This window comes from Manis javanica, chromosome 2, assembly GCF_040802235.1.
Source record: "Manis javanica isolate MJ-LG chromosome 2, MJ_LKY, whole genome shotgun sequence".
NCBI lineage: Eukaryota > Metazoa > Chordata > Mammalia > Pholidota > Manidae > Manis > Manis javanica.
The window spans coordinates 179,376,876-179,401,822 of record NC_133157.1 but is presented as its reverse complement, the minus strand read 5'-3'; the positions used below and the strand labels follow the sequence as shown (position 1 = coordinate 179,401,822).

The 24,947-nt window shown below is 35.4% G+C and overlaps 1 protein-coding gene across 6 annotated transcripts in view; it reads left to right on the top strand.

The window, feature by feature from the left end:
- The window catches only part of VIRMA (vir like m6A methyltransferase associated), a 65,743-nt gene that overhangs the window by 32,997 nt on the left and 7,799 nt on the right, over positions 1 to 24,947 (top strand). For 2 of the 6 annotated variants that reach the window (XM_036995371.2, XM_073229842.1), the window contains 7 exons: positions 1,771 to 1,988; positions 6,693 to 6,825; positions 12,234 to 12,386; positions 12,838 to 12,998; positions 14,915 to 15,011; positions 16,633 to 16,799; positions 17,441 to 17,772. In XM_036995371.2, coding sequence (XP_036851266.2) covers positions 1,771 to 1,988; positions 6,693 to 6,825; positions 12,234 to 12,386; positions 12,838 to 12,998; positions 14,915 to 15,011; positions 16,633 to 16,799; positions 17,441 to 17,772 — 1,261 coding nt within the window. Of the gene's footprint in view, positions 1 to 1,770; positions 1,989 to 2,077; positions 2,139 to 4,655; positions 4,959 to 6,692; positions 6,826 to 12,233; positions 12,387 to 12,837; positions 12,999 to 14,914; positions 15,012 to 16,632; positions 16,800 to 17,440; positions 17,773 to 24,947 lie in introns of those variants that run through there. The other 4 variants (XM_036995373.2, XR_005055109.2, XR_005055110.2 and 1 more) reach the window with 4 other exon arrangements.

Genomic DNA, 24,947 nt, shown 5'->3' with positions numbered 1-24,947 from the left:
CTAGGATGTGAAGAGGAGATTTTGCCTGTTTTATCACTCCTGCTGTTTAGGGAGATAAATTTGACTAGTGAACCAATAATAAAATAGTTTTGTGCTTCATAGTTTTCTTTGGGTTTGTATTTCATAGATTTCTCTGAAGAGCTCTATTCCTTTTCTTTATGAGATCATGCCTTGGAGTTGCTTTTTGTGCCGCTATTTTCTTTGGGATTGGTTTTGTCTAGTGTGTTCATTTTCCTTCCAATTATATTATACACTGATTGATTCCTGAATTTTATAGCTTTGTGATTGGTTGAATTATATCGTGTTCTTTTGTTAGGACAACTTTTGAAGACATCACAGTCTACTATAGTTTTAATGTTTTTCACACTACTGTACTTACAGATGGTGGCTAAAAGTAACAGTATTTCTCCCTGCTGACTGTATGATTGACTTCCAGTTTATAGTTCCATGAGTTAATGATAATTATTTTAACTTTTAGTCCAGTGTATTAGGGATCTTTTAAGATTTCTGTGCCTAATGAAATTAAAAAATTTTTTTTGTAATTTTTTTTTTATTAAGGTATCATTGATACACAGTCTTATGAAGATTTCACAAGAAAAATAATGTGGTTACTACGTTCACCCTTATTATCGAGTCCCCACCCCCGCCCATACTTCATTTCAGTCACTGTCCATCAGTGTAATAAGGTGCCACAGTGCCTAATGGCATTTTAACTTGCCAAAATGCTCCTGCTATCTAATGATCAGGTATGAGTTTTTCAGGCAGAGTATTTTCAATAGGATCCCATGTTGGAATATTTATCTTTTTCTAGCTGACAAAAACCCAGTTTGGTTACATTTAACATTCAAATCAAGAAGGAATGTTTTTGGTGTGACTTGTTTTCACAAAAAAGGGATGTGGTAGAAAACAGTTCTGGATCTGGTAAAGAGGATAGTTCTTGTATCTCAAAGTGTCCGTTTGATTGGTGTCTGATATATAATTCACATCGGGTTGTATGACTGTGCTAAATAACAGTATAGTATCTTAGCTGCCCTGATCAGATAAACCTCATTCACCTTGTTTTATTTAGCTTCTGATTCAAGCTTTGCTTTATAGTTTTAACCCAGGCTGGATACTGGTTTGCAGTATGTTGAAGTGAAGGTGATGAGACATACCTAAAAATGCTCCTGTAAAAATCCACTTTACTTATTTCTATAAAAAGTTTAATTATTGTTAACTAAACCTGCTTAGCATGAAAATACTTGAATTTTAAAAGTATACAAAAAAAGAGGAAAATATTTAGTTGGAAGACTATGCTTATATGTTTATTTGCTCTATCCACTTATCCCTTCTTGTGATGTTTTTAAATTCCAGTATGGATATGTTTACTAAAATTTATTTCTCTATTTCCTTACAAATTAAAATAATATTCAGATGAATGAATAATGCAATGATTTAAAATATTTTAGTACCAAAAGTACTTAATCATTTGAAGGTAGAAACTACACTCAGTGCAATACAGAAGAAAAAACATTTAAAGAGATGTTCTTTTAAAGTGAAAATATGTAAGCCCGTTTATGTATGTATCCTTGCATTAACTTTTACGGAAGGGCAGAACAGTTCCTTCATTCTTAATGTGTTTGAATCTATGTTTGGGTTGGTAGGGTAACAATAATATTTGGATGAGATAATTACTAAGTATTAATTGCTATGTATTTCTGAAATAAAAATGCTGAGTGATGGTGATAATCATTAAACAGTTTTTTCCCCTACTCCCCTCCTCCCTCACAGGACATTGCACTTATTTTGCCAAACTCTTCTGAAGGTTCTGTTTCTGAACTGGAGCAGCTTTCCAATTCTCTTCCAAACAAAGAACTGATGATTTCAATTTGTGACTGTCTACTAGCTATGCTAGCTAACTCTGAGAGCAGTTACAACTGTTTATTGACATGTGTCAGAACAATGATGTTTCTTGCAGAGCATGATTATGGATTATTTCATTTAAAAAGGTAATGCTTTATTAAATTTAATATACTCTTGGATTTAACTTTTCACTGCTACCCCCCAAAATAATTAATTCATAGCTATCATTCTCTAGAAGAATGGCTGAGATGAAATTATTTGAAATGATACAAGCCACATGCTGCTCAGTCTCTCAGGTAAAATTTTTGCTCGTCTCTTTATCCATGTCTTAATCTTCTTCACTAGGGAGGCAATTGGCTATTGGATGTCCTTTTTCCTATTGCCTGGGCATTTACGTTGTATCCTTTAAAACTAACCTCAGGCTTCATTTCTGGGAAAGCCAAAAAGCTTTTCTTGAGCCCTCTACTCCTAGCTGGGTTAGCATGCCTCTGCCATAACATTATATGTGATGTTTTTAGCTTTGCTAGAGTCATATTTCTGGACCTTTTAAAAATCTGTAATCTCTTCCAAGTTACCTTAATCCATTCCCTTTTCTCCCTTCAGTGCTGATCTTTCTGCTAAGCTCTAATAACCCATATACCCTTTTGACATCTATACTTGGCTATCTAATGGGCATCTCAAACTGCACAGATCTAAAGCAGAGCTCTTGATATTCTTGCTTCAAAATTGTTTCTGTCTTGTTCATCCCAGTGAATGTTATCACCATTCACCCAGGTGTACTACCAAAACTCCCAAGATTCTTGATCCTTCTCTTTTCCTCAGTCCCTACATCCAGTTTATCAGTTATTTAGTGGATTACACCTCCATAATTTATTTTGAATCTGATCACTTTTCTCCACCTCCATAGCTACCACTCTTGTCTAGTCCATCATTTCTTGCATGACCCATTGTAATAGCCTTCAGTCTGTTCCTGCTGCTACTATTTTCCCCCTAAAAATCTGTTCTCTCAGGACTCAGACTGATCTTTCAAAACTTGAAACAGATACATGTCATTGTTTTGCTTAAATCCTTCTAGTGGCTTCCCTTTGCACTGCAAATAAATCCAAACTCTCTGTAATGATTTTTAAGGCGTTATACAACCTGGCCCTTGGCAACCTTTTTGACTTAGCTCTTTTATCCTCAGTTTTGGTCCTGTCAAACTTATTCCTAACTCCAGACTATTCTGTTCTTTGTTTTTCAAATTGATTTTCCTCTAGATTGTTCTAGGACTTATTTCTTCACTTCACTCAGGTATCTGTATATTTCCCATCTAAATATATCTAAAATAGCCTATCCTTTTATATTCATTCCTTCTCCACCTTTATGTTTTTCATTGTTATTTACATTGTTTGACATTACATTTTATAGTTTTTTGCTTATTTGGTTGTCTTCCTCACTAGAATATAAGCTGCACAAAGACAGGGACTGTATTCTTGATGATATTCCTTCTAGTACCTAGAAACCTGGGACATGATAGGTACTAAAGGAATAAAAATGAATACTAGGTTCATTTAGTCCACAGATATTTATTAAATGCCCTTTCTGTTCTAGGTGCTGGGGATTCACTTAAAAAAAAAAACCTTGCCTCCTTGGTGCTTGTTCTACTAGAGGTAGACAGACAATAAATACGTGAATAAAATACATAGTACAATTGACCCTTGAACAACTCAGAATTTAGGGCCACTAAACCCCTGTGCAGTTGAAAATCCACGTATAACTTTTGACTCCCCTAAAACTTAGCTACTAATAGTAGCCTGCTGTTGACTGGGAGCCTTACCAATAATATAAATCGTTGATTAACACATGTTTTATATGTTATATGTATTATATTCTGTATTCTTAAAGTAAGCTAGAGAAAATGTTTTTTTCAAGTTGTTGCAAATTTCCAAAATATTTTCCAATATATTTATTGAGAAAAATCTGTATATAGTTGGTCCCATGCAGTTCAAACCTGTGTTGTTCAAGGGTCAACTGTATTTTACAGAAAAACATAAAGTACAGCAGAGGAGAGTACGTGCCAGAGTGAGGGCGCTGTCGTTTGAAATACCAGGAGGTGATCAGGGAAGTCTTTGCTGAGAAGGTGACCCTTGAACAAAGACCAAGATCCTGGGGAACAACAATTTCAAATAACATGCTTTACATGTCTGAGAAGCAGCTATAAGGCCATGGTGCCTGCCCTAGGAGTCAGTGAGCAAGGAGAAAATGATAGGGCATGGATTCAGAGAAGCAATGAGAGTGGGTACAGTAGAGGGCAAATCATCAAGGGCCTTAGTGTTATAAGGGACATTGTAAGGTTTTGAGCAGAGGTATAGCATGATCTGGCTTTTATCTGGCTTTTTTTATGAGCAGGTTACTATATACTTTTTCATATAGTCCTCACAACACCCCTGAGGCAGATCCTATTTAAAAATAAATTTTAAAAAATAGTTTTAGACTTTCAGAAGAATTGGAAAAATAATAGTTCAGAGCTCTCCTTCATCTAGCTTTCTCTTATGTCAGTGTTTTATATAACCATTGAATATTTAGTAAAACTAAGAAACTAATTTTTGCATAATACTGTTAACTAAATACAGATTTTTTTTTTTAGATTTCTACTAGTTTTTTCATTAATGTCTATTTCTGTTCTAGGATCCAAGACAGGTTCCTAGATTGCTTTTAGTTGTATCCTTTGTCTCCTGTATCCTGTTTTTTATGACCTTAACGTTTTTGGACAATACTTGTCACTTATTTTATAGAAGAATTTCCTTCAATTTAGGTTTGATGTTTTCTCATAGATTGAGATTGAGGATATCACTGAGACGATTCACCTTTCTCAGTGCATCATACTAGGAAATGCATGATGTGTTTCTGATAATGTTAATCAAGATCACTTGACTGAGGTGGTCTGCCAGGATTCTGCAGTGCAAATTTTCCATTTTTAACTACTAAATATTTTGAAGAGTATACTTTGAGATTATGTAGGTATCCTATTTCTGCTTACAACTTTTGCCCACTAATTTTAGTACCCATCTGTGAATTTTGGTATATGGTATTTATTACGATGATTTTCTAGTGGTGATTTCCTATCTGTCTTATTCTTTTCGTTCATTAAATATCCTACTATAAGAAAGAATAGTAACTTTTCCCTCATTTATTTACTTATGTAAGTCTTTATTATCAGCATGGACTCATGGACATTAATTTTTTCCTTGTATAGTAATCTAGTACTATTATTTATTTTGTTGCTTAACGTGTGTCACTGATTTTGGTTTCTCTCTTTGGATAGATCTAGGAAAGATATGTATGTGTCCTAACTCATGCGTAAACACACATCTACATTTATTTTTGCATTTTTAAAATTTATATGAATTTTTAAAAATGAGTTTATACTGGTTCTTAAGACTCCAATCCAAAATAGGAGATTGATTCCAGTCTCTCCCCTTTCTTTGTAATTAACCTCATTCATGTTTTATGATGTACAGGTCTATGGATTTTGACAAATGCATGTTCATGTGTTTACTACCACAGTTGCATACAGAGCAGTTCCATCATCCCAACATTCCAGTGTACCACCCTTTTATAGACAACTTGTGTATAAGTTGAGCAACAAAATACCAGAATTTGGTATTGCTGGAGTTTTTTATTTTAGAGATTCTAATAGGTGTTTAGAGGACCCCAGTTTTTAAATACTTTCAGGCTGGTTATTAGTATAGTCCAATTTGAACCCATGCTTTTGTTATCTTTTAATTTATCTCTTTCCTGTTCGCTGCGCCTAGTCCATCTCATTATTTTATTAAGTTCTGAAGAGTAGCGTCTTAGCTTTCTTTTGTATTGCTTCACTGGAGTCTTGTATGAATGGCATCTCAGAATCCAACCACATTTTTCAAGTATAAACACCACATGTTTAGTGTTGGTATCATGCATATTTTCATTTTGGCTAATTATGTTACAGCTTAAAGGACATAACAATATTTTCACATCCTGTTTAATTTCTAATATTAATACAATAGAATACTTTGCTCCTGAAACTCTCTTGATCAAGAGCTGTATAAATGCATAGAGTAATTTTAGCAGTAGTGTATATTGTCATGAAGATGTGTGTGGTATATTGTCATAAAGATGTGTGTGTGTGTATGTGTGTGTGTGTGTGTGTGTGTGTGTGTGTATCATGATTGTTATGCTGAAATCTATTTCAGGGATTGGCAAACTATGGCAAGTCCATTCCAACATCTGTTTTTGTAAATAAAGTTTTATTGAAACATAGCCAGAATTTATGTGTTCTCTATGGCTGCTTTCCACTACACCAACAGTTGAGTTAATTGTGACTGAGACTACTGTTACATATAGAGAGAAACAGACTGGGTTGTGTATAGCCCACAAAACCTAAAATGTTTACACTCAGACTCTTTACTAACCCCTGCTCTGTACCCTTGATTGAGTCCTTCTATCAGATTAAGTGTCAAAAGTAGTCATTCTTTGTAGTTATTATGAAGTTAGACTTTTTGGTCAGGCTTCTGAGACATTTGTAATCTCCTTATGTTAGAAATCCTCAGGTTATAGAAAGTGTAAAAATAGGACACCTGCAAGTTTCTTTTGCCATTTCATACCTTTATATTTGGGGGAAAGTTTTTAAGAGCATGAAGCTTATTTTTGAAAGAAGAAATTAATTATAGATATTGATGTGTTATGTAAGTATGTGTACAAAGACACCAGAGTACCTTTCACATTTTATTAAATGCTGATTAAATTTTATTCTACCTTAACTGAGATAGTTCATTCTCATACTAGATTTATACACTCAAATTTTAAGGCATCTGTTTTCTTTATTACAGTTCTTTAAGGAAAAACAGTAATGCTCTGCATAGTTTACTGAAACGAGTGGTCAGCACATTTAGTAAGGACACAGGTGAACTTGCATCTTCATTTTTGGAATTTATGAGACAAATTCTTAGCTCTGACACAATGGTAAGTGTATATGTGTTTTATATTAAATTAAAAAATTTTTGTCATAAAGTTAAAAAAATTGCTTGGTTCAAAAATATCTTGGAGTAATGCTTTTGGACTTAGAGTAGTATTTTTCCTGTGCCCTCACCCCATTATAAATAAAGGTTGTTGATTTACAAAAAAGATAGACATTGAAGAGTAGACTTTATTAAACTCTTTAATTTATTGGGCATCATGAATTTGTGAAGAATTCTTTGACTTTGCAACTTAGAGAAAAATACTACCCTATATTGCCTTCATTTTTTACATAATTTTTTACAATGAGTTACCTTGCTAGGGTCACTCAGCCTAGTCAAGTTTTATCAGTAAATCAGGTATTTACTTACTGTCATTTAATTGAGCATTTACTAATAGGGTTTTCGGTGTTGTGATTTGGGGATGAATGTAAAGTTTATTATACTAGAGTGTTTTGTATCAATCACAGATACGGATTTAAGATTATTTCCCTAAATGTAAAGTCTAATTAAGAATTTCTCTCATTAGTATTTTCCAAAATCATGGTATATACTGTGTATATAATTCCAGAAGCTATTCAGCCTGCCTTTAAAAAGTGTTTGTGGTCCAGTAAGTTTGACCACAGTTGTCTCCCCTAATGGAGCTTAACTGTGCACATAAGTATATTAAAAGCTCTAAAGTTCCTGAATAAATAGAAACTTGCTTTACTGCAGTCTAATCCAGCTTTGTCCAAATGTAACATCTTCAGAGTACTTGGGTGCGTGTGTGTGTGTACAATGATTAACATCATATGGGTTGGTGTTCTGTCAACATTGGTTTAAGAAATTCAGCTCATATTTAAGGTTTCTGTTTGGGAAGAGGACCTGTTTAAACTGTTACCAAAATAAATATAATATGGGATGATTTCATAAGAAAAATTAAATTTAGTGTATTTTGCTTGTACATGTAGTTTATTTTGAGAATACTTTGGTAAGCCTGTCTGAAGCTGGTTGTTGTATTTGTAGTTATTGTCATGCCAATTTTGTTGGCAAACTATTGTTTTATGTCATGTATAGTTTATTAAAGTAAATAAGTTTACCCAGATGCTTTGGTTCTTAAAGACTGGCATATTTAATAGTAGGACTATCCTACCCTAAAGAGATTTTAGAGCTTTACCTTATGGAAGACTACTTATTAATGTTTTACTAGATCCTAAGTGGTGTGTTATTAATGTCAGTTTGATAGATTTTCTTACACATGTCATCAGCAGTTTCTAATCAGAAACCACTGACCAGTATTCATTCATGTTACCCTAGATCTTCTGGGTCCCCACATCTGCTAGTAAATGCTTTTATTCATACCTCATTTTATTCATATCTCATCAATGTATTTCCTTTTCTTACCTCCTTCATTGAGAAGTCTATCCTGTTTAATTTCTAAATCCTTTCACTCTCCTTAGGTTAATTCTAATCTGTTATTTCCCTCCTTAATCAGAGGAAAATATACCCGTATATTACTTCATTTCTGTCTATGATGTAGATCTTAACCCTTCTAATATCCTACCTAGTTCCTTTTCCATCTCCTGTCTTTCCTTACTGTCTCTGCTTGACCTTGGCTTGTGGATATACTATCTGAATATCCAAAACTAAATTAATAATCTTCCCCCATAATCTAGGTTCATCTTTTATGTGCTTTGCTTTTATACCACTGACTTTTCTTGACCTTCCTGATAGAAATCATGAAATAGTAGCCAACTTTCCCCTTTTTGTTCAACATCTTTAGCAACTGCCATTGTCGGGTTTATTCATGGAACTTTTCATAGCTCAGTCTTCCTTTTGTATTTCCCTATTACCTTAGATTTCTCTGTCTTCTTTTTTTCATAACATTGTTATTGAGATATAATCCACATCCCATGTAAGTCACCCTTTTGAACTGACAGTTCAGTGGTTTTTTAGTATATTCACAGAATTGTGCAACCGTTGCCATATCTAATTTCAGAATGATTTTATAACCCCAAGAGGAAGCTCTGTGTCCATTAACAGAAATTCCCCACTCCCCCTTTTCCCTAACCCCTGGCGACCACTGATCTACTTTCTGTCTCTGTGTTAATTTCTGCAAAGATACTGCTGGGATTTTGATAAGGATTGTATTGAATCTATAGATCAATTTCAGGAGTATTACTATCTTAATACTACTAATCCATGGACATGGGATGGCTTTCTATTTATTTAGTCTTTAATTTTTTTCTATGATGTTATGTAGTTTTCAATATGCAAGTCTTATATGTTGGTGCTCTTGATTATATCCCCATAGGTCTCTGAGGCTATGCTTGTGGTTCTTCATTCTTTCTTCTTTTTGTTCCTTAAAATGGACAATCTCACTTGACCTGTTTGCAAGTTCAGTGATTCTTTCTTTTCCTAGCTCAAATCTCCTGTTGAGCCCTTCTAGTGAATTTTTCATTTCAGTTATTATACTTTTTTATTCCAGAATTTCTGTTTAGTTTTTTTATAATTCTTGTATCTTTAGTTCTATTTTCTTTCAGTCTGCTATATCAGTCTTTCCAGTTTCCTTCCAAACATTTACTTCTCTGATACATTCTGAATAGTTCTCTGTGAATTTATAGTTTCCTAAATCAGATATCAGATCATGTCCCTCCACCCTACAATAACTTTTGGTATCTATAGGATAAATTCCAAACTGTTCAGCATTGCATTCAAGACTATTCACTGAAAAACCAAAAAAGTTACCCTTGCAACTACTGCTCCCTTAGAAAACCTTTTATACTTTGCCATCATTCATAAATCTCATTTACTTATATTTCTCTTTGGCCATGCTTCTCTCAGTTTGTTGGTTTCTCTCACTTGTTCTTTTTTTTTTTTTTTTGTCAAGCTACAATCTGTTCATAGTGTTTGTTTTGATGCACCTGAATTTGTGAAGCCTTTGAGATTACTTTCTGTACACTTCACAGCATGTTTTTAAATTTTTTTATGTCATTTGTATACCTATTTACCATTTCCCTTCTCACTTTCTGATTAGCTCACTGAGATTAGAGACCATGTCTTACTAGTTTTTTCCCAGAGTACTTGTATAATGTTGTGTACAATTTAGCAACTGAAGTGTTTGCTAAGTGAATAAGGAGATTTGAGATTATATCACAAACAAATTTGAGAGAATTTTCATTTTCCTGAAGTAACTCTGTAGATTGCCATTTAAAAGGCTTAAAAATTCTTTACTCACAGAAGTATATATACAGAAAACTATAGATTGTGCTAAATTTAACCCTAGATTTTTGTAAGACTGCTTTTAATAAAAAGTTAGCAGGATTAGAACTTAAAATGCAGTTTGTTTTGCTCAAGACATTTCTGATCATAATAATGAAGAAAGTATGGAAAGATGAAATTTTTACTTCATTCCAAATATTTTAATCAATGAATAGCTTTTTACTTTTCAGCCAACAATCTTTTTTTTTTTTTACATAGATTTTTATTTTTAGAGCAGTTTTAGGTTCACAGCAAAATGAAGTGGAAGGTGAAGAAAGTTCTCATATCACTCCTTGTCCTCCCACCCTCCCCAAACACATCTCCTATACTATGGTAAAATCTCCCTGACTGTGGACCTGCCAACCTGCTGTAACCACAGTAGTACATTTATTACAGTTGACACATCATTATCATAAACTGTTATCAAAGTCCATAATTTATATTAGGGTTCACTTTCATTACTGAACTATCTGTGGGTTTTGACAAATATATATGGACATGAATCCACCATATAGTGCCCTACAAAATAGTTTTACCAGCTAAAATCCTCTGTTCTCCGCTTACTCATCCTTTCTCCCTAACCCCTGGCAACCACTAATCTTACTACATTTTATTTATCCATTCACCTAATAAAAGATGTCCTGCTTCCTTTCAAGTTTTTTGCAGTTATAAATAAAGCTGCTATAAACATCCATGTACAGATTTTTGGTGGGCATTAGGTCTCCCCCTCTATTTTTTAAAATTCATTATGTTGGTCTGTTTTTTTTGACCTTTAAAAATAATAATCATTATAATACTTTATGATTTAGCTATACTAAACTTCCCATCTCTTGGTGAAAGTGGTAAGAATAAGAGTAAGAAGCCAGAGAGATGCCTTGCTAATTTATAATCTAGTTAATAGGCTTATTTCCATAAAATATATTTAATCTGTACAATTTATACATTTTATCAGCATTTAGGAGACCATTCCATTAAAGATAATTCTTTACAGTCTATTTTGTCAGTGCTCTCTGATAATTTTTAACTCATTTACCTTAAGTATATTTAGAATAAAATATGGGCTATGCCATCATCAACCTACCCTTTACCTCCACCGCCAGAGGAAATAAAACCCTTGTAGACATACTGGTTTGTTGAATTTCTCATTAAAACTGTATGCCCTCTTAACACAGTGTCAGTGACTTCCTCAGTCTAGTGTTTTCTGAAAGGAACCAGTATGTGTCAGATAACATTAACAGTTTGAGTGGCAGTCTTTTAAAAATAATTTTCATTTCATGCTGAAATGTGTCCAGTTACAGAAAAAAATGGAGCTCCAAACAAAATTTTAATTGTTAATACCTATTTTTTAATAATACAAAATCTTGGATCCGAATTGGTGGGTATATTCTCCTAATAGACCATATTCCTTTTGAGCCACTTTAAACATAGCTGAACTTGGAGAATATAGTTAATAATATTGTATTAACTTTGTGTTGTGATAGACGCTAACTGGACTTACTGTGGTGAATATTTTGTAATGTATACAAATGTGAATCACTGTATTGTACACCTGAAACTAATATAATGTATGTCAGTTACAATATATACAATAAAAATAAATAGGGCTTTGTTCTAAAAATTTGAAATTACTTAAGTGTTCTTTCATATGTGACATTATGAATGGATTTATTGTCAGAAACCAAAGTTTCTTCTGTTGGGTGAATTTTCTATTCCAAAATTCGTTTTATTATGTGGCATACTTTTTAAAGCAGAAAATAGTTACTTTTCCACATAATAGCATATTGTCTTAACTATGACAGTGACTGTTTTCTTTAGTTGTTTGCCTTATGTCCAGAAAGGTAAATTCAGGTTCATTCAGCTCTTTGTTATAGCAGGCACTTTATTAACTTGAGTATCAGTCAGTATGTTTTGTGTACTGCAAGTACCACTGTTTTTGCCATTCGATATTTTTGTTGATAAATCTTGATGCCAGTAAATTGAATATATGTGTTTGCCTACTTATTTTTCAACTTTGAGCTGGCTAAATCCTTCTTAAAATTAGCCATTTGTACTGATGTAAAACCGAAACACTGAGGGGAAGATTGCAGCAAATGCAGCTTAAATATCTGAATAAGTTTGGAAGCATCTTTGCAAATTTCTCTGCTCTCAAATTTAACCTGTGTGTGACATTTACAGGGATGTTGTGGAGATGATAGTGGTCTCATGGAAGTAGAGGGAGCTCATCCATCACGGACGATGAGTATTAATGCTGCAGAGTTAAAACAGCTTCTACAAAGCAAAGAAGAAAGTCCAGAAAATTTGTTCCTTGAACTAGAGAAGCTTGTTTTGGTAAAAAAAAGAAAAGCAAAACAAACAATAAAAACAGCTCATTCCCAAGACATGTTTTCTTCTCAGTTTGACTAGTGATCTTTTTAAATAGTGAACCCTCAGTTGGGAATTTATACCGTTTAAAATAACTCCTTGAATTAATAATTTGGGGTGAAGTCCTGTATACTGTTATGAATTTTAAGGAGTAAATGAAGGCAGTACTTTTTGAATTGTTTATTGTTTGAATGCAGGGTGCCTCCTGCTACCATTCTATAGAAATAACAAAAACAAGTGTTTTTGGTGTTTGTTGTATTGTAATATGTTTAATGTTAAGTTGATAATTTCTTGATGGTGCTCCAAATATCTTAGAAATGTGAAAAATACAACTTTTTCTACTAAAGAGTCAGTAGATTAAGAATATAAATGTTCAAGTTTACCTGCATCTTCTTACTCTGCTTTTGTTTGTATCTAGGAACACTCAAAGGATGATGACAATCTGGATTCTTTGTTGGACAATGTAGTTGGACTTAAGCAGATGCTGGAGTCATCAGGTGACCCTTTACCTCTTGGTAACCAGGATATAGAACCAGTACTGTCAGCTCCAGAATCTCTCCAGAATCTGTTTAACAACAGGTAAAGCAAGCAATGTTCTTGGTTGATTAGATATTGTGTATTTAATGGCTGGAGTCTAGAGAGGACCAGCAATTTGTCTGTAAAGAGCCAGATAGTAAAAATTTTAGGCTTTGCAGGCCACATCTAGCCTCTTCTTCTATTCTGCTTTATCTTTCTGATTGTTTCTTTTGTTTTTTAAAAAACTTGAAATATACAAACTATTCCTAGCTTGCAGGCTGTACAAAAACAGGCCGGCAAAATGGAGCAGTAGTTTGCTGATCCTTGTTTGAGAGGATCTATGCCTCTTGCTGTTTGAAGAATTATACTTTTAGAGAATAATGACTATTCTGTGTGCTGAAATTATTCTCTAAATTTAGGAAAATTAAGTATGGGTAGTTTCTGTACACACTGATAAAAAGTAGTAAACTTGGCTTTTTGGAAATAAAACTATGGTTCTGTTTTATTTTACTGAAAGGTCAAAGTCTATCACAACAAGATTAATTTCCAAGTTATTGAAAAAGTTTTTAAGGATATTTAATTTTTAAATAGCTTTTTTGAAGGAGTCATTTTTTTAAATTTAAGTATCATTGATATACAGCCTTATGAAGGTTTCACATGAACAACATTGTGGTTTCAGCATTCACCCTCTTATCAAGTCCTCGCCCCCATTGCGGTCACTATCAGTGTAGTAAGATGCTATTGAGTCATTAGTTGTCTTCTCCATGCTGTATTGTCTTCCTGGAGACCTACCTATACTGTGATGGCGAATTATAGTGCCCCTTAATCACCTTCTCCCTCTCTGCCCAACCTCCCCAACTCCTCCCCTTTGGTAACCTCTAGTCCTTTCTTGGAGTCTGTGAGTCTGCTCTTTGTTCCTTCAGTTTTGTTTTATTATTATACTCCACAAATGAGTGACATCATTTGGTTCTTGTCTTTCTCCACCTGGCTTATTTCACTGAGCAATACACTGTAGCTCTATCCATGTTGTTGCAAATGGTAGGATTTGTTTTCTTCTTATGGCTGAATAATATGCTATTATGTATATGTACCATATCATCTTTATCCATTTATCTGTTGATAGACATTTAGGCTGCTTCCATGTCTTGGCTATTGTAAGTAGTGCTGTGATAAACATAGGGGTGCATATGTCTTTTTGAATGAGGGATTTTGTTTTCTTTGGGTAAATTCTTAGGAGTGGAATTCCTGGGTCAAATGGTGTTTATATTTTGAGTTTTTTGAAGAACCTCCATACTGCTTTCCACAATGGTTGAACTAATTTACATTCCCACCAACAGTATAGGATGGTTCCCCTTTCTCCTCATCCTCACCAGCATTTGTTGTTCCTTGTCTTTTGAATATTGGCCATCCTAACTGGTGTGAGTGATATCTCATTGTGGTTTTAATTTGTGTTTCCCTGATGATGGGTGATGTGAAGCATCTTTTCATGTGCCTGTTGAATACCTGAATTTCTTCTTTGTAGAAGTGTCTCTTCAGGTCCTCTGCCCATTTTTTAATTGGGTTATTTGCTTTTTGAGTGTTGAGGTGTGTGAGTTATTCATATATTTTGGATGTTAACCCCTTGTCGGATATGTCATTTATGAATATGTTCTTTGGTACTGTAGGGTACCTTTTTGTTCTGCTGATGGTATCCTCTGCTGTACAGAAGCTTTTTAGTTTGATGTAACCCCATTTGTTCATTTTTGCTTTTCTTTCCCTTTTCCGAGGAGATGTGTTTAGGAAAAAGTTGCTCCTGTTTATTATATTCAAGAGATTTTTGCCTATGTTTTCTTCTATGAAGGTGTCTTTAAATGCTAATTTTACTAATACTTTAGAGGGAAACATTTTTAATTGTACCTTTCACAGGTTTTACTTAGATGATAAGCTAAAATACATGATTTTGGGATTCTGCTTTTTACCAAGTACTTTTGCTGTTCTAGGACTGCCTATGTTCTAGCTGATGTCATGGATGATCAGTTGAAATCTATGTGGTTCACTCCATTTCAGGCTGAAGAGATTGATACAGATCTGGACTTGGTATAAGTAATTTTATTTCTAAATATTTAGAAAAACGTGAATTTTTTTTGTTTCTTTTTGTATTGTTAGCACTAAAATAGGTTACATATTACATGGGTGTTGAAGGTCTGTTTAGGGACCAGTACTGCATTATTTTTATGTCACTTGCCTACTATGTCCAGGTCACTTGTTTTTAATGCTACTTGTTTGGCTTCTTTTATAAAAGTTACTGATCTGGGTATTTGTGAAGACACTGTAGGGTAAAATCACATTTGTGCCCAGGTACTTTGAAGCACTTTGTTTTCTTGTATTTATAGAGTATAGAAGAGAGAAAAATATTCCACAAAATTACAATTCATTCCTTTATTTGGGTTTAAGGAGGGGAACTGTGTTTGGTATCTGCTCTTAATTTGGGGAAATTTAGAGAATGTATTTTTTAATAATATAGTACAAATGGGAAATGACATTCTTTTAAACAAAATGCTGAGCAGGTAAGAGTATAGTTAAAGATTTAAAATTTAATGTAGTCTCATGCTTCTCAGAGGTGTATTAGGGAGGATGATTTCAGCCACATTTTATTGTACCATATATTATATTTTTCTTGATCAGAGAAATAAATGTAATTGGATATTCCCTTGTCTAAAATATGCTAGTACTCATGTACAATAAAAAACTAAAAGAATGATTTGCTTCACATTTAAGGTATATTTAGTATACTAAATGGACTCCTTTCCCTTCTTTAAAATATCACGTAAAATTCAATTAAAATTGCAGCAAAGAATTTCTTTTTTAGTGTAAATTGTTCATTGATTCCTTAGAACTGCGCTGTCCACTAAAACTTTATGTAGATAGAAGTCTTCTATAATTCACCCTGTCCTAAGTACAAGGCTCTAGCCTCATGTGACTGTTGAGCAATTAAATGTTGCTAATGTAACTAAGGAACTGAATTTTATTTTTTAATTTAATTTTAATGAATTTAAATTTAAATAGGCACCTTTGGTTCGTACCTACCATATTTAGCATCACAGGTCTAAAATACTTGTATTAGAAGTTGTTCTTTTCATAACTTGATGTTGAATTGTCACTGTCTTGTTATGATGATTGTGACCTTGCATGGTTTAGGGAAATTTTAGGTCTTTTAGGTGTGATAAATTTGAATAAAACCTAAGTAAACATAATTTTCATTTCTCTGAAAATAAACTGAGGTTGGAACCAAGTATAGAACTTTGAGATTTATGGCACAGAATCCTTTTATAACAGATATGTTGACTATACAAGGCTGGTAAAGTATATTTTCAGATTCTTTTGGAAAAGTTCTATAGATGCTACATTGTTAATTTATATAGAGAAATTTGAATTCTTTGTCAAGCAGCAGAGGTCCTCCCAGATTAATAGCCCTTCTTTGAGGAGGAATGTCCCCCTAACCCCACAAGAGCAGCTGAGTTCCTAAGATGCTTTTTTTTTAACTGCCAGTGATGTGGCTTTTTTTTCAGACGAGGGAAAGAGGCAGACTTGTAATTTATAATTTAATTATTGTGAGAGTGAAATATAATTTATAGGAAATAATTTCTGTAATCAAATGTTACATTAATAGTTACATTTAAGGTGCATGTTTCATTTTTTATTTATTTTATGACTGCAGGTAAAGGTGGACTTAATAGAGCTCTCTGAAAAATGCTGTAGTGACTTTGACCTGCACTCAGAATTAGAGCGTTCATTTCTGTCAGAACCATCATCTCCAGGGAGAACCAAGACTACAAAAGGATTCAAACTTGGAAAGCACAAACATGAGACCTTTATAACCTCAAGGTAAAATTTATTCTACTGAAGATCTTCATTGTGGTCTTGTAAGCTTATTTGTTAATGTATTTTAGGATAGACACGTAAGATAAAAATAAAAGTTCCCGTTGATAAGTACTCGGAAGAGGTGGACATAATAGGTTATGCAGAAGGAAATACCAAGAAAAAATAGCAACATAAAAAATGCTAACTCATTAGTAATTAAAAATGAAAATGTAAACAAGTTTGAAATACTCCTAAACACCCATTAAACTGGCAGAAACATTTAAAAAAAGACACATGACTATTAAAGAGAAAAGGAAGTTGGCATAATAATTAAATCATGAGTGTAGTTTGGAATTTTTTTTAAAGATAACAGTTTGGCTAGGATATCCACAGTACATTTGTTTTATTGCTTTATGAGAGTGTGGAAGGTTTGAACAAGAGGTAAACTAGGTCATTTAAAATAATTGTTGGTCATATCAATAAAATGTACCATTCTCAGCTCTTCTGTTGTTTTTCCCCAGAAAGTAAGAGATATTTGCAACATTAACATAATTGGAATAAGAAATAATCAAAATGTAGTTTTCAGTATTTCAAAAATTAACTTCTATTTTCACTGGAAATATGAATTAAAAAAAAGGTTTCACGAGGTACTTTTGTTTTAATAGTGGGAAATCTGAATACATTGAACCTGCCAAACGAGCCCATGTTGTGCCACCACCAAGAGGAAGGGGCAGGGGAGGATTTGGACAGGGTATTCGGCCCCATGATATTTTTCGTCAGAGGAAACAGAACACAAGCAGACCACCATCTATGCATGTGGATGACTTTGTTGCAGCTGAAAGTAAGGAAGTGGTCCCTCAAGATGGAATACCTCCACCAAAACGACCACTCAAAGTCTCACAGAAGATTTCTTCTCGTGGTGGATTTTCAGGCAATCGAGGAGGACGGGGTGCTTTTCACAGTCAGAACAGGTTTTTCACACCACCTGCTTCAAAAGGTGACTACTTATGTATGTTTTCTAATGGGTTAGAATATTGGAATAATTGAATAGAAATGCTTAGATAAAAGTGATTCAGATAACGTATTTTTCAGTTACTAGAATTAAGCTATTTCTGAGACCGGTGTACTATTTGCAGAGTACTTTACTGGATAGAAAAAAGTCTTTTTTAAGAAAACCTTTAATTAATTTTGCATGTTTAGAGATGAGTTTGACAAGTGTTGGCTAGTCACTTTCCTTTTTCGTTTAGAATTGTGTTTATCCTTTCTGAATAATATCTATACTTTTTAAAATTAAGGTATCATTGATAACACAGTCTTATGAAGGTTTCACATGAGCAGCATTGTGGTTACTACATTCCCCTCTATTATCAAGTATCCCCACATACCGCATTACTGTCACTGTCCACCAGCGTAGTAAGACTACTGTCTTCTCTGTGCTATACTGCCTTCCCCGTGACCCCCCTGCATTATGTGTGCTAATTATAATACCCATGAATCCCCTTCTTCCTCCCTTCCTGCCCGTCCTCCACACGCCCTTTCATTTTGGAAACCTCTAGTCCCTTCTTGGGTTCTGTGAGTCGGCTGCTATTTCATTCCTTCAGTTTTTCTTTGTTGTTATACTCCACAAACGAGGGAAGTCATTTGGTACTTGTCTTTCTCTTCCTGGCTTATTTCACTGAGCATAATACCATCCAGCTCCAGCCATGTTGTTGCAAATGGTAAGATTTGTTTTCTTCTTATGGCTGAATAATATTCCATTGTGTATATGTACCACATCTTCTTAATCTATTCATCCACTGATGGGACACTTAGGTTGCTTCCATATCTTGGCTATTGTAAATAGTGCTGCAGTATTTACGTAGGGGTGCATATGTCTTTTTGAATCTGAGATCTTGCTTTCTTTGGGTAAATTCCTAGGAGTGGAATTCCCAGGTGAATGATATTTCTATTTTGAGTTTTTTGAGGAACCTCCATACTGCTTTCCACAATGGGTGAAGTAATTTAGACTCCCACCAACATTGTAGGAGGGTTCCCCTTCCTCCTCATCCTTGCCAGCCTTGTCTTTTGTATGTTGGCCATCCTAACTGATGTAAGGTGATATCTCATTGTGGTTTTAGTTTGCATTTCCCTGATGATTAGCGAAGTGGAGCATCTTTTCATGTGCCTGTTGGATATCTGAAATTCTTCTTTGGAGAAGTGTCTCTTCAGGTCCTCTGACCATTTAAAAATTTTTTTATTTTGGTATCATTAAAGTGCAATTACATGAGCAACATTATCGTTACTAGACTCCCACCATTATCAACTCCTCACTACATACCCCATTAAAGTCACTGTCCATCAGCATAGTAAGATGTTCTCGAATCACTACTTGTCTTCTTTGTGTTGCAATGCTGTCCCTGTGCCACCCGCCCACACCATGTGTGCTAATCGTAATGCCCCTTTTTCCCCTTACCCCTCCCTTCCCACCCATCCTCCCCAGTCCCTTTCCCTTTGGTAACTGTTAGTCCATTCTTGAGTTCTGTGAGTCTGCTGCTGTTTTGTTCCTTCAGTTTATTTATTCTTTGTTCTTATACTCCACAGATGAGTGAAATCATTTGATACTTGTCTTTCTCTGCCTGGCTTATTTCATGAAGCATAATACCCTCTAGTTCCATCCATGTTTTTGCAAATGGTAGGATTTGATTTTATCTTGTAGCTGACTAATACTCCATTGTGTATATGCACCACATATTCTTTATCCATTCATCTACTGATGGACACTTAGATTGCTTCCATTTCTTGGCTATTGTAAATAGTGCTGCGATAAGCATAGGGGTACATCTGTCTATTTGAAACTGGGCTCTTGCATTCTTAGGGTAAATTCCTAGGAGTGGAATTCCTGGGTCAAATGGTATTTCTATTTTGAGTTTTTTGAGGAACCTCCGTACTGCTTTCCACAGTGGTTCAATTAATTTACATTCCCACCAGCAGTGTAGGAGGGTTCCCCTTTCTCCACAACCTCGCCAACATTTGTTGTTCTTTGTCTTTTGGATGGTAGCCATCCTAACTGGTGTGAGGTGATATTTCATTGTGGTTTTAATTTACATTTCCCTGATGATTAGTGGTGTGGAGCATCCTTTCATGTGCCTGTTGGCCATTTGACCTTCTTCTTTGGAGAAGTGTCTGTTCAGATCCTCTGTTCGTATTTTAACTGGGTCATTTGCTTTTTGTTTGTTGAGGTGTGTGAGCTCTTTATATATTTTGGATGTCAAGCCTTTATCGGATCTGTCATTTATGAAAATATTCTCCCATACTGTAGGGTAACTTTTTGTTCTATTGATGGTGTCCTTTGCTGTACAGAAGCTTTTCAGCTTGATATAGTCCCACTTGTTCCTTTTTGCTTTTGTTTTCCTTGCCCGGGGAGATATGTTCATGAAGAAGTTGCTAATGTTTGTGTCCAAGAGATTTTTGCCTATGTTTTTTTCTAAGAGTTTTTTGGTTTAATGACTTACATTCAGGTCTTTGATCCATTTGGAGTTTACTTTTTGTGTATGGGTTATAGAATGATCCACTTTCAGTCTCTTACCTGTGGCTCTCCAGTTTTGCCAACACCAGCTGTTGAAGAGGCTGTCATTCTCCATTGTACATTCATGGCTGCTTTATCATATATTAATTGACCATATATGTTTGGGTTCATATCTGAACTCTCTGTTCTGTTCCACTGGTCTGTGGGTCTGTTCTTGTGCCAGTACCAAATTGTCTTTATTACTGTGGCTTTGTAGTAGAGCTTGAAGTTGGGAAGCGAGATCCCCCCTGCTTCATTCTTCCCTATCGGGATTGCTTTGGCTATTCGGGGTCTTTTGTGATTCCACACGAATTTTAGAACTATTTGTTTCAGTTTGTTGGAGAATGCTGTTTGTACATTAATAGGGATTGCATTGAATCTGTAGATTGCTTTAAGCAGGGTGGCCATTTTGACAATAATAATTCTTCCTCCCAAAGAGCATGGGATGAATTTCCATTCGTTAGTGTCCTCTTTAATTTCTCATAAGAGTGTCTTGTAGTTTTCAAGGTATAGGTCTTTCACTTCCTTGGTTAGGTTTATTCCTAGATATTTTTCTCTTTTTGATGCAATTGTGAATGGAATTGGTTTCCTGATTTCTCTTTCTGCTAGTTCATCATTAGTGTATAGGAATGCAACAGATTTCTGTGTATTAATTTTGTATCCTGCAATATGCTGAATTCAGATATTAGTTCTAGTCATTTTGGAGTGGATTCTTTAGAGTTTTTTATGTACAATATCATGTCATCTGCAAAGAGTGACAGTTTGACTTATTCCTTACCAATCTGGATGCCTTTTATTTCTTTGTTTTGTCTGATTGCCGTGGCTAGGACCTCCAGCACTATATTGAGTAATAGTGGGGAGAGTAGGCATCCTCGCCTTGTTCCCGATCTTAGGTGAAAAGCTTTCAGCTTTTCGCTGTTAAGTATAATGTTGGTTGCGGGTTTGTCATATATGGCCTTTATTATGTTGAGGTTCTTGCGCTCTATACCCATTTCGTTGAGAGTTTTTATCATGAATGGATGTTGAATTTTGTTGAATGCCTTTTCAGCATCTATGGTGATGATCATGTGGTTTGTGTCCTTTTTGTTGATGTGGTGGATGATGTTTATGGATTTTCGAATGTTGTACCATCCTTGCATCTCTGAGATGAATCCCACTTGGTCATGGTGTATGATCCTCTTGATGTGTTTTTGAATTTGGTTTGCTAATATTTTGTTGAGTATTTTTGCATCTATGTTCATCACGGGTATTGGTCTGTAATTTTCTTTTTTGGTGGGGTCTTTGCCTCATTTTGGCATTAGAGTGATGCAGGCTTCATAGGATGAGTTTGGAAGTATTCCCTCCTCTTCTATTTTTTGGAAAACTTTAAGGAGAATGGGCATTATATCTTCTCTCTGTGTCTGATAAAATTCCGTGGTAAATCCATCTGGCCCCGGGGTTTTGTTCTTGGGTAGTTTTTTGATTACTGTTTCAATTTCTTTGCTTGTAATTGGTTTGTTTAACTTTTGTGTTTCTTCCTTGGTCAGTCTTGGGAGGTTGTATTTTTCTAGGAAGTTGTCCATTTCTTCTAGGTTTTCCAGCTTGTTGGCATATAGGTTTTCATAGTAGTCTTTAATAATTCTTTGTATTTCTGTGGAGTCTGTCGTGATTTTTCCATTCTCATTTCTGATTATGTTGATTTGTGTTGACTCTCTTTTTCTCTTAATAAGTTGGGCTAGAGGCTTATCTATTTTGTTTATTTTCTCAAAGAACCAGCTCTTGGTTTCGTTGATTTTTGCTATTGTTTTATTCTTCTCAATTTTGTTTATTTCTTCTCTGATCTTTATTATGTCCCTCCTTCTGCTGACTTTAGGCCTCATTTGTTCTTCTTTTTCCAGTTTTAATAATTGTGATGTTAGACTATTCATTTGGGATTGTTCTTCCTTCTTCAAGTGTGCCTGGATTGCTATATACTTTCCTCTTAAGACTGCTTTCGCTGCATCCCACAGAAGTTGGGGCTTAGTATTGTTGTTGTCATTTGTTTCTATATATTCCTTGATCTCTATTTTGATTTGTTCATTGATCCATTGATTATTTAGTAGCATGTTGTTAAGCCTCCATGTGTTTGTGAGCCTTTTTGTTTTCTTTGTAGAATTTATTTCTACTTTCATACCTTTGTGGTCTGAAAAATTGGTTGGTAGAATTTCAATATTTTGGAATTTACTGAGGCTCTTTCTGTGAGCTAGTATGTGGTCTATTCTGGAGAATGTTCCATGTGCACTTGAGAAGAATGTATATCCTGTTGCTTTTGGATGTAGAGTTCTATAGATGTCTATTAGGTCCATGTGTTCTAGTGTGTTGTTCAGTGCCTGTGTGTCTTTACTTATTTTCTGCCCGGTGGATCTATCCTTTGGGGTGAGTGGTGTGTTGAAGTCTCCTACAATGAATGCATTGCAGTCTATTTCCCTCTTTAGTTGTGTTAGTATTTGCTTCACATATGCTGGTGCTCCTGTATTGGGTGCATATATATTTAGAATGGTTATATCCTCTTGTTGGACTGAGCCCTTTATCATTATCTAGTGGCCTTCTTTATCTCTTGTTACTTTCTTTGTTTTGAAGTCTATTTTGTCTGATATTAGTACTGCAACCCCTGCTTTCTTCTCACTGTTGTTTGCCTGAAATATGTTTTTCCATCCCTTGACTTTTAGTCTATGCTTATCTTTGGGTTTAAGGTGAGTTTCTTGTAAGCAGCATATAGATGGGTCTTGCTTTTTTATCCATTCTATTACTCTGTGTCTTTTGATTGGTGCATTAAGTCCATTTACATTTAGGGTGACTATTGAGAGATATGTACTTATTGCCATTTCAGGCTTTAGATTTGTGGTTACCAAAGGTTCAAGGTTAGCTTCTTTAGTATCTTACTGCCTAACTTAGCTCGCTTATTGAGCTGTTATATACACTGTCTGGAGATTCTTTTCTTCTCTCCCTTCTTATTCCTCCTCCTCCATTCTTCATATGTTGTGTGTTTTGTTCTGTGCTCTTTTTAGGGGTGCTCCCATCTAGAGCAGTCCCTGTAGGATGCCCTGTAGAGGTGGTTTATGGGAAGCAAATTCCCTCAGCTTTTGCTTGTCTGGGAATTGTTTAATCCCACCATCATATTTAAATGATAGTCGTGCTGGATACAGTATCCTTGGTTCAAGGCCCTTCTGTTTCATTGCATTAAGTATATCATGCCATTCTCTTCTGGCCTGTAGGATTTCTGTTGAGAAGTCTGATGTTAGCCTGATTCGTTTTCCTTTATAGGTGACCTTTTTCTCTCTAGCTGCCTTTAAAACTCTTTCCTTGTCCTTGATCCTTGCCATTTTAATTACTATGTGTCTTGGTGTTGTCCTCCTTGGATCCTTTCTGTTGGGGGTTCTGTGTAATTCCATGGTCTGTTCGATTATTTCCTCCCCCAGTTTGGGGAAGTTTTCAGCAATTATTTCTTCAAAGACACATTCTATCCCTTTTCCTCTTTCTTCCTCTTCTGGTATCCCTATAATACGAATGTTATTCCTTTTGTATTGGTCACATATTTCTCTTAGTGTTGTTTCATTCCTGGAGATCCTTTTATCTCTCTCTATGTCAGCTTCTATACGTTCCTGTTCTCTGGCTTCTATTCCTTCAATGGCCTCTTGCATCTTATCCATTCTGCTTATAAATCCTTCCAGGGATTGTTTCACTTCTGTGATCTCTTTCCTGACATCTGTGATCTCCTTCCGGACTTCATCCCACTGCTCTTGCATTTTTCTCTGCATCTCATCCCACTGCTCTTGCATTTTTCTCTGCATCTCATCCCATTGCTCTTGCATTTTTTTCTGCATCTCTGTCAGCATGTTCATGATTTTTATTTTGAATTCTTTTTCAGGAAGACTAGTTAGGTCTGTCTCCTTCTCAGGTGTTGTCTCTGTGATCTTTGTCTGCCTGTAGTTTTGCCTTATCATGGTGATAGAGATAGTTTGCAGAGCTGGTACAAGTGACCGCTGGAAGAGCTTCCCTTCTTGTTGGTTTGTAGCCTTTTCCTGGGAGACTAGCGACCTCTAGTTGCTTGTGCTGGGCAGCTGTGCGCAGACAGGGCTTCTGCTTCCTGCCTAGTTGCTTTGGGGTTTATCTCCGCTGTTGCTGTGGGCTTGGCCTGGCTGGGGCTGTTCCTCCAAAATTGTGGAGCCCCGTTGGAGGGGGAGCGGCCAGGAGGCTATTTATCTCCGTAAGGGGCCTCTGTGCTCCCTGCTGCCCGGGGGGTTAGAGTGCCCAGAGATCCTCAGATTCCCTGCCTCTGGTCTAAGTGACCTGTCCTGCCCCTTTAAGACTTCCAAAAAGCACTCTCCAAACCAAAACAACAACAGCAACAATGAGAGAGGGAACAGAAAGAAAGAAAAAAAAAAAAAAGGAAAAAACAAGCAATTTTTTTTTTTTTTTTTGTCTTCAGGTGCCGGTCCCAGGCACCCGCTCACTGGTCCTGCTGCCCTGTCTCCCTAGCACCAGGGTCCCTGTCCTTTCAAGGCTTCCAAAAAGCACCCACCCACCTGTCCCGCAGGGAAGGAACGCTCGATATTCTTTGTCCTCAGGCACTGGTCCCAGGCACCCGCTCACCAGTCCCACCGCCCTGC